The following is a 10,681-nucleotide window of genomic DNA, read 5'->3' as shown; positions in this document are numbered from 1 at the left end:
TCATTTCCTCTCACTGTCCTCTTTACTCTGCTTCTGACCTCATCATTCAACTGAAACTTCTGTCTCCAAAGTTATTAATGATCTTAATTGTCAAATCTAATGGCCTTTGAATCTTCTCTAGGATAAACATCCCTTTCTACTGGTCCTTATATGGCATGAACTCAAGACCCTTCACCATACTTGCCTTCCTCTGGACAATCTCCAGTTTACCAATGTCTTTCTTAAAATGTAGCACTTAGAGTAGAACACAATACTCCAGATGTAGGTTGATCAGAGCAGAGTATAGTGGAACTACTGATTCCTTATTCCTGGAAATAATGCCTCTTTTAAATCAGCTCAAAAAATGTATTAGCTTTTTTGACTTTTGTATGTATAGGGTTGACCTATATTATGCTTACAGTCAACCCCCAAAAAAAAACCAACCCCAAAAACAAAACCTCAGTTCTTTTTCATACAAACGAATGTCCAACCCAACAATGATCCACTCTTCTCCCCCAAATTACATTTGTGTGCTTCATTTTGTTTTTTTTTTTAACCAAAATGTAAAACTTTGACTTCATCCTTATTAAATTTCAACTCAGAACAATTTATAGTCATTAGGTAGCTCTAATTGTCCAGAAGTTCTCCCTTGTAGTGAAGATAAATCTACCTCCCTGTAATTCTCCAACTCTTCACTGATTCTGGTTACCTCCTCTGTGATTAAGCAAAACAAATCTAATCTCTCCCCACCTGCTCATCTTGGAAACATTCAATAATTTTTCCTATATATACAATTCTCCAAGAAGCTAAAAACACACAAACTTCACTCATTGACACAACCTTCCTTCCCTCAATGGTGCTTTAACAGCTTGACGGATTTGTGACCTCATTAGTGGAAATGTATCCTCCAGCAGTGCAGACTACAATTCTTCCATGCCTTCTCATCCTGTGCAAGCCTTTCCACACTGTAAATCTACCACAAGGGGTCTTCCATTGAGTGACAGTGAAATATTCAGGCTGTCTACTAGTTATCCCTCATTCTCCCTACATGACCATGCTGTCTTTTTTTTTTTTAAAGCCATTTAGTCGCACTTTTGTCTGGTGATATCTGTTATGCTTAGTTTTTTATTTGTAATATTGTGGCAGCTAAGTGTCGAAGTAGACAGAGTGCTGGGCCTGGAATCAAGACCTCTTCCCAAGTTCAAAATTTAGCCTTAGATATTTACTAGTTATGTGACCCTGGGCAAGTCACTTCACCCTGTTTACCTCAGTTTCCTCATCTGTAAAATGAGCTGGAGAAGGAAGTGGCACACCACTCCAGAATCTTTGCCAAGAAAACTCCAAATAGGGTCTCGAAGAGTCAGACCCAACTGAAATGACTGGGTAACAACAAAATCTGTAATGTGTTATGCCCACAAAGCAGCCCTGTTTGCTTCTGTCTTTTGTGGGTGGGGTAGAAGAAGAGATAAGGACTTGAGCTGAATAAAGAGAAGGGAATCATAGAAGGGACATGGAGGATTTGAAGCAGAACAGAGGTTTAATTTGGGGAGGAGAAATTTGGGTGAAATTGAGGAAAATTGAAAGGACAACAATCTCAGACCCAGATACTGGTCCAGATTCTACTTATTGGTTGAAACAGAAGCAGAATCAAAACAACGAAAGAAGCTGTAAAATGATTAAGGAGGATTAAGGGGGACCCAGAAGGATTAGGGAATAGAATCTGAAGAGGTAGATTTGATAAGGAGAAAGCAGTTGGCAAGACTTAGCCTAGATAAATTAGGAAAGGAAAGTGTAACAATTCGAGAGCTGAGCAAATTGATAAGAGTGTATTGGTGGGTGAAATTGCTGAAACAGACTGGCCGGGTGTAAGTCTGAAGGTGGGTGTGATTAGCAAAGGAAAGAGATTTGAGTGGATTTGCCAAACTATTAAGAGGTAATAATTGGTAATAATTAAGAGGTAATAAACTTCAAAAAGTTTTCACCAGGGTTAGAGTTGAGGTGTAAGGGCCCACAAGGAGCCCAAAGAAACAAGGCTGAAAATCTCAACCATTATCAAAAGTAGGGAAAATGTGCAAGTGACTTGCATTCAATGTGCAATATTTGTATTTCTGCTACAGCCTAGTGACTGTTATTTGTGTTCTAAGTGTAGACTGATCTCTCAGAGGGGTGACAGGTGACAACCTGGGAGATGAAGAGATTCACCTCCTGAGAAGTAGAGGGATGCCTCGACATACTCCAGGTTGTCTAAAGGAGACAGAAGCAAGGCTTCAATGGGAAAAGGGGGGGTGCAGATCTAAGGTAGAGGAGAAGAGACTTGACCTTTGTCAAGATGATGAAATATAGAAGAGTGTTACACAGAGGAAAAAGAGAAGAAAAAGGACAACGACACAATTAGAACTCAAAGACAGAGTTGAGACCATTGATGAAGAGGAAACAACTGGATAGTCTGAGGAGAAGCAGGCCACTTGTCCTTCAAAGAATGACAGTGTGGAGGCAGAGGAATGATCAGATGAGTGATTACCAAGTAAGGGGCTGAGGAAGAAGAGAAGAGTAGTGGGAATAGTAGGAGATTCCTTGCTCTGAGGGACAGAGATCTGTTACCTGTTGAAGAGATAACAATAGAACGGTCTGTCGTCTTCTGGAGCATGTATCCTGGACATAACAGAAAACTTCCCAAGACTTATCAAAATGAGTGCCAACTCTCCACTTCTGATGATTTTCACGTGGGCATGAGTGATACTTGTAAAAGGAACTCTAAAAAATGTTGACAATTGTGAAGTTTGAGCAAGCAACGGAAGACTGTTGGGTGGTAGGTTGTATTTTTTTCACAACTTTTGACCAAGGCGGGATGAGCAGCCCTGAAAAAGGCTTGGTGTGCCCCAACACCAGAGGTGCTATAGTCCTCCCCGAACACCCCATGAGCTCTTGGCAGAGTAGAAAGTCTTGGGATGGGTGGAGGGGCTAAAGGGCTGGGTCAAAACACCTGAGGTCACCTTTCCCTAGTTTTTAAAATAAAAGGCTAGCTAAAGCCAGTTCAGTCAAGTATTGGTGCCAAGGGCCAAGTTAAGTAAGGAGATAGTAAGTGAGCACCTCACTGCTCTGGAAGAATTCTAGGCACCTGGCCTGGATGGTTCTGAAAGAACTGGAAGATCTGTCGGCTGAGCCACTTTTGGTGATATTTGAAAAATCATGAAAAATGAAAGAGGTCCCACAAGACTGGAGAAAGGCAAATCACTGATTTTCAGAAAAAGGAACAAAAACAGGGTCTGCAAATTATAGTCCAGTGCGCTTATCTTTAATTCCAAGAAAATGAGTTAGTTTTTTTTTTTAATTCCTAGAGGGGTTCATTAAAGAGTTGGTTGATTGACATCTAGAAAGGGAACCATTGATCAGAATGAGCCTTCAAGACTTCTTCAAGAGCAGGTCATGCAACCAATGACCTCCATTCCTTTGAAGAGGTGGAGGTGGAGGGGTGATATGGGTATGGGACCTTATATATAACGTCAGATTTTTCCTATGTATTGATAGGTTTTACTGAATCTTTTTTCTCTCCTTCTTTAAAGGAATTATTTGTTATAGTGTCTAGCTTTCTGGGAGGAGAGAAAGAGAGAAACTGGGCAACATAGGTGATGTGAAAACAAAAGATATAAATAAAATTGATTTTTCAAAGTTCAAAATTCTTTAATATACTAAAAGCAAAACAGAACAGGTCTGCCTGCCTGACTTCATTTCTTTGTGCTGAGTGTGACAGGAGCTCTCCAGTGGAGTGCTCCAGGGATCTGTTCTTAACTCTGCAATTTAACATTTTTTTATCAATGACTTATACTCGTCAAATTAGCAGATGACAGAAAGTTAGGAAAGACAGCTAGCTAAGAAAGCTAGAAAGGCCAATAGGTGGTGCTGGAGTCAGGAAGACCCGAGTTCAAATGTGGCCTCAGACACTTCATTAGCTGTTAACCTTGGAGAAGTTAGCACGCGTAACCCCGGTTTAAATTTCTTAAACCTCTGCCTTATCTGCAAAATGGGGATAATAACAGCACTTCCATCCCAGGCAGTTGTGAAGATCAAAGGAGATGATAACCATAAAGTGCTTTGCAAACCTTTAAACACCAGCAATTATTATAGTTACTACTACTACTGCTACTGCTACTACTACTACTACTACTACTACCACCACCACTACTACTACTACTACTACCACCATCACTACTACTACACTGGATGACAGATCCCAAAGGATCTGTAAAGGCCAGAGAGGGTTGAGTCTAATAAGGGAACATTCAATAGGGATAAATTTAGTTATTCTGAAAAAAGATAATAATAATAGCTAACAATTACATATGCTTACTATGTGCCAGGCAACATGCTAAACACTTTACAATTATTATCTCATTTGATTCTCACAGCAGCCCTGGGAGGTAGCTGCTTTATTATATTTATAGATGAAGAAACTGAGGCAAAGAGAGGTTGAGTTTTGCCCAGGGTCACCCAGCTGGTAAGTAGCTGAGGCTGGATTTGAACTCAAGTCTGACTCTGGGTGCAGTGTTCTATCTGCTGTATCACCCAGCTGCCATCTGGGAATTTTAGCGGACTTCACTCCATATGAGTCAGTGGGTGAAAAAGCAAACAAAACCTGCATTAACATCAGCCTAACTTCTAGAAAGAGGGAAGTTATAGTCAGTCCTACTGTTCTCTGCTTTTGTTAGACCTCATTTAGAGAACTGTGTTCAATTCTGAGTGCTGCAGTTTAAACAGAGCATGCACGGGCTGGACTGTCCAGAGGAAGTAGGTGGTATAATAGACGGGTCACTGGGCTTGAAGTCAGGAAGACCCGAGTTTGAGTCCTGGCTCAGAATCTTACTCACCACCTGCCTTAGAGCAAGTGAAAAACTCTTAGCTTTGATTTCATCATCCATAAAATGAAGATAATAATAAATTAGCTCCACAAATGCATACAGCATCCACGGGAAGAGTAGGTATAATTTAAGAGTATGGCAGAATTGAGGCACACACCAAGGAATTAGGGAGCAAGGCAGTTCACTTGTGTGTGCAAGTTGGGGGGGAGGGGTAGCGTAGCTCCAGAGGAGGAGTCATAGATGTAGGCTTGGAAGTCAGTCAATAAACAATTATTAAACATTTACTACTCACCAGGACCTGTGCTAAGCACTGTCAATACAAAAAAGAGGCAAAAGACAGTCCCTGCTCTCAAGGAGCTCACAGTCTCAAGGGGGAGACAGTTGAAAATAACTATATATAAACAAGCTATTTGTTCAGTTGTTTCAGTCATGTGAGACTCTTCATGACCCCACTTGGAGTTTTCTTGGCAAAGATATTGGAGTGGTTTGCCATTTTTTTCCTCCAGACCATTTTACAGATGAGGAAACTGAGGCAAACAGGGTAAAGTGACTTGCCTAGGGTCACACAGCCAGTAAGTGTCTGAGTCTGGATTTGAACTTGGGAAGATGAATCTTCCTGGCTCTAGCCTCAGCACTCAACTGCACCGCTAGCTTCCCTATATATGTTATGTACAGGATAAATTAGAAGTTAAAAAAATAACAGAGGGAAAGGGTGGATCAGGAAAGTCTTCCTGTAGAAGGTGAGATTTTAGTTGAGTCTTAAAAGGAGGCCAGGGAAGCCAGGAGGTGGGGATGAGGATAGATAGCATTCCAGGCATGAGAGACAGCCAGTGAAAATGCCTGGAGTCAGGGGCAGTTAGGTGGCACAGTGGATAGAGCACTGGCTCTGAAGTTAGGAGGACCCGAGTTCAAAATCTGACCTCAGACACATAACACTAGCTGTGTGACCCTGGGTAAGTCACTTAACCCCATTGCCTAGAAAAAACCATAACCAAACAAGCAAAAGAAAATACCTAGAGTCAGGACATGGAGGGCCTTGTTTGAGGAACAGGCAGGAGGCCAGAGTCACTGCCCTGAAGAATAATTGGAAAGGTGGTGGTGGGGATAGATTACATAGGGCTTTGAACCGCAAACACAGGATTTTATATTTGATCCTACAGGTGATAGGGAGCTGCTAAACTTTATTAAGTAGAGAGGTGACAGGGTCATACCTGTGCTTTAGGAAGATCACTTTGACAGCTAAATGGAAGATGGACTGGAGTGGAGAGAGACTGCGCAGGTGAGGAGATGAGGCGCCAGTGTCTAAGGTGGCTGGTGTTAGTATTAGCAGAGAGAAAGAGGCATGTAGAGGAGATGTCAGGAAGGTAAAATAAATTGGCTTTGGCAATAGATTGGATATGAGGGGGGTGGAGAGTGAGGAACCTGAGTGAGTTTAGGTATCAGTCAATCAATTACTGTAATAAACACTTATTAAACTCCAGAATGTGCTAGGTAGTGTGCTAAACCCTGAGAGGTACAAAAAAAGGCAATAACCCAATCCCTGCCTTCCAGGAGTTTACAATTCAGTGTGGAAGACAAGTATATAAGAAGTTCAAGGAAACAAGCATATGCAAATTATATGCAAGATACATACAGGATAAACAAGAGATGGGAGGGAAGGCATTGGAATTAAAAAGGGTAGTCAGGGAGTTTCTTAACCTAATGGTCCCTGAATTTAAAAAAAACTATTTTGATAGTTGTACTTCAATATAATTGATTTCCTCTCTAATCCTAAATATTTTATTTGATGTATTTAAAGACCATAATCTTAAAAGTGGTCCACAGGCTTTACCAGATTGTCAAAGAGGTCCAGGACACACAAAAATGTTAAGAGCCCTTGATCTGGTCCAACCCACTCACTTTACATAAAGATAGAGACACAGAGACTCAGAAACTGGCCCAAGGTCACAAGGGCAGTAGATGGGAAGTGACTTGTTTAAGGTCACATAGTTACAGATATTGAGCCCAGATGCGAGCCCAATTTTTTCTGCTTCCCAATCCACTGCACCACTGAGACGAGAGAAGCTATTAATGCACTCGTAGGTACGGTTCTACATGCATTCTTGCGGAGCGGATTGAAGGTAAGGGCAAGAGACGGTGGCAAAGATGGGAAGGGAAGTTGGGAGGCTGCCCGTTCCTCCCGCTCTCTCAGGTCACGCCCCTTCACCTCCTGCAGCGCAACGTCTTCCAGCCGCGGCCGCGACGCGGGCCCTCCTCCTCCCCACGCCCCACCTGCGCTCTCGGGGCGGGGCCCCGGGCTGCGCCGCGTTGCGTAGCGTAACGCCGCGCGCGCACGGAACCCCGGCTCCTGCTGGCCCCTCCCCTCCCCGCCGTAGGTCGGTCGGTGCCGGAGCGGGGCGAAGATGGCGGCTCCGCTCATTCCGCTCTCCCAGCAGGTACGGGGCGGGGGGCGGCAGAGGCGGCGGGGGCGGGCCTCGGAGCGCGCGAGGCCCGCGCGGGGCCGGGCCAGCTGAGGCGGAGGGCCCGGGCTCCGGCTTGGGTCGGGCAGGGCCGGGGCGGGGAGCCGCGGAGCAGGCCGGGGCCGCCCCAGGGGAGGCGTCGGGAGCGCGGGCCGGCTGGCGGGGTCGGCTCGGGCGCCCCCTCCCCCCCGGAGGTGACAGACCCAGGGAGCGTGGCCCTGGGGAGCGGGGTGGTGGCCGAGCGCTTGGGGATCCCCTTCAGGCCCGACCAGAGTGACATGTCATTCTAGGCGCTGGGAGAAGGAGGGAGGAGGAGGAGGAGGAGGAAGAGGAGGAAGAGGAGGAGGAGGATGCAGGCCCCCAGAGGAGGAATGCTGGCCGAGGACTCGGTGCTGAGAGGAGGAGGGAGTGCTTGTCTCAGCCCGAGTGAGAGTATGAGACCGAGAGTAAAAGGAGGCGGGGGCGGGAGGGGAGCCATTCATTCTCCCCGGCGTGGAGACCCCGACCCCCGCGCTCACTGCGGCCACCCCGAGGCTGCCCGGGGGCCGACCCTCGTCTGATCACATTGCTGCCTGTCAGGTTTTCCCTTGAGATGCGGGCTTTGGCGGCCCCAAGTCGGTCCCTCGGCTGCCGTTTGAGCCCCTGCTTGGGGTGACTCGCCGCTCCACCCCCCGAGTCCTGTTTTCGTGCCTCATTGTGACATGGAGGTGACTCGAAGGCTGAGCCGGTGGAGCGCAGACTCTCGGAGCCCCACCACATTGGAAAGGCTTCAGGGCCGGCCTCCCAGGACCGGGCTAGCCGAGTTTGCAGAGGCTCAGCACCAGCTTGGCCCCGAGGGATGAATCTGGGAGCCACAGAAACCCTCAGACGTTTGCCCGAGGTGTAGACGGGTTGCTGTCTGCATTGTTGGAGGGAGTACATCCACAAACTCAAGTGTTGAAGTTTGACGTTGCAATACAGGCTGAAGCTTTATAGCTAAGATGATTTAAACAAGTGATATGCTGGTGTAAAATGACTTCTTCGGATGTAGTATCGGTTTTTACGAGGTCCTTGGCCTTATGTCGTGGTTGGTTGGTTTTTTCCAGGTTTTGAGGCATATATATATATATATATATATATATATATATATATATATATATGTAAAATATAAAAGAGGTAATGGAAGTATTAGTGGCCTGAGAATTAGGAGATGGGTGTTTTGCCAGCTCTGCCAGTAAAGTCACTGTGTGACTTTGGTCAGGTCATCCCAGAAGGCCTCAGTGTTCACACCAATTAGATTTAGAGATTGGAGTAAATGATCTTTAGAGCCCCTTCCGTCTCTAACAATCAGTTATTTTTAAAGTGCTTTAATTAATTACTCATGGTGTGGTTAAGAGGCACCATACAGAGAAAACATTTAAGAATCACTTCTCACCAGAAGATATAATCTCAGATAGCACTGATAGGTATATACATTTCCAGGAAGTAGATGGCATTAAATTTAGACATAAATGGACAATAAGACATGGTACGTGTGAGTGTTAAAAGTCCAAACTGTATGATTATTAAGTTTTAGAGGAGCAGACACATTTGGAATATTTATCACTAATTTAGTATCATTCAGTTCAATTTTAGGCATTGTAGCAGAGGGATATGAAAATGAATAGGGAAGGGTTCCTGCTTCCCTCAAAGGGTTACGATTTAGTGGAAAGGATAAGATATGGCTAGAACTTTAACACAAAGTAGAAATCACTAAGTATGTAAGAAATACAGCTAAGTGCTAGAACAGTTCAGAGGGGGGAGAGATGATTTATCATATGCTAAACTCAGTTTTCAGGGCTGTGCTTTAAATAGTGAGTAAAACCTCCCTAATTTGCTTACTAATCAAAGCATGATGATCTCCCTTTCTGTTGGGGGGTCTGAGAGATTTAAGACTAGCTAGAAAATTTTAACATTGTCTCGAGTTTGAGCATTTGATCTTATTTTAACCCAACATATATTTGTCAAATACAGGTTCTGGAAAGGTTGTTGGGAGTACATACAAAACTGGTGAATAACAGACAGTAGCTTGGAGTTCCATGCCCAAAACTCTGGCATCTGACAGTTTTTCATCCATGATTTGTTTATTCTGATCTGCATGGCCAGTTTTTCTTTTTTATTTCTGTAGATATTATGCCCATTATGATATGGGGTTGTGAGAGAGTAAGACAAAACATGTAAAATATAGAATAACAGAGTTGTTAGGGACCTAAAAAGTCACCTAGTCCAATCCCCTGCCAACTGCATTAATACGTTTTGTGGTATCTCCAGCACATGGTTGTGAAGCATCTAACTACTTTCAGGGATGGGAAAGTCACTGCCTTGAAAGGCAACATTTCCATTTTTAGACAACTCATACTGTTAGGAAATTATTTTATATTGAAGGGAAATCTTTCTTAAGGAGCTTCTTGTATAGTTGGAAAGGTTAGGTATGCATGTAAGTAATGATAACATGAATGAATGAAAAATATTTAGTAAATGTTTACTATGTGGCAAACATTGTTATGTATTAAGTCAGTATTCTCATTGCTAAGGTGAGACTTGACTTGGGCCTTGAAGGCTAGGTTAGAGTTTTATAGACTGAGGTAGGTACAGAGTAGGTACTGGTAAAGGCAAAGAGTTGAGAAAACATTGAATAAATTGGTTTAAAATGAGAGGTAGGGAAAATTGAGGTGTGTAGGAGAGTTGTGAAGGCGATAAAGAGTTAACTTCACAGTATCTCCTTGTTTTTTCTCCCTGAGCAGGGGGCCCCCAATAACTGTCCATTTACTCTTTTCCTCAAAGCCCCTTTCCACTGAATCTGGAATTTCTTTCTACTTGCACCTTTCTTTTACCCTGAAGATAATTGTGGATCAGTAAATCAACAAGCAATTAAGTACTTACCCTGAGCCAGGCCCAGGGGGTGGATACAAAGTAGATGATCATGAAGACTTTTGGTATCCATATCTAAGCAAAGCTGTGGGGTTTTTTTGTCCATATTTCTTTTTTGATAGTTAAATTTGACAACTCTTGTGTTTTATACACAGTTCTTGAATCATAGTATTTTATTCTTCGAGGTATTTCCATGCCACCTTTGCTTTCCCTAAAATAATTTCTAACTGTTGATTTCTTCAAGGAATGCTTGTGGGAATGTAGTGTTATCTTCTTGCTGGAGCACTGGCCTTGCCTGGGAGTAAAGGGGATCTTTATCTTAGAATCAGATTTGCCTTTGTGTGGCTTAAGATATATCACTTAATAACCATCCTTAACATTCTTCCTCTCCTGTTTTACAGGACGTGAAAGACTAGTGAATGTGATATAACAATTTTAGATTTATTTATTTATTTTCAAGGCAATTAGGGTTAAGTGACCTGCCCAAGGTCACACAGC

At 43.7% G+C, this 10,681-nt stretch overlaps 1 protein-coding gene across 5 annotated transcripts in view; it reads left to right on the top strand.

Moving 5' to 3' along the window:
* Positions 1-7,159: 7,159 nt before the first annotated feature.
* Positions 7,160-10,681, top strand: part of EPS15L1 (epidermal growth factor receptor pathway substrate 15 like 1) — a 129,081-nt gene continuing 125,559 nt past the window's right edge. For all 5 annotated transcript variants that reach the window (XM_078154060.1, XM_078154061.1, XM_078154059.1 and 2 more), the window contains exon 1: positions 7,160-7,270. In XM_078154060.1, coding sequence (XP_078010186.1) covers positions 7,238-7,270 — 33 coding nt within the window. In that variant the 5' untranslated portion in view covers positions 7,160-7,237. The remainder of the gene's footprint in view (positions 7,271-10,681) is intronic.

Source organism: Phascolarctos cinereus, unplaced genomic scaffold (genome assembly GCF_003287225.1).
Source record: "Phascolarctos cinereus isolate Bilbo 61053 unplaced genomic scaffold, phaCin_HiC Scaffold_4;HRSCAF=312, whole genome shotgun sequence".
Taxonomy (NCBI): Eukaryota; Metazoa; Chordata; class Mammalia; order Diprotodontia; family Phascolarctidae; genus Phascolarctos; species Phascolarctos cinereus.
This window is presented reverse-complemented; position numbering and strand designations above follow the sequence as displayed.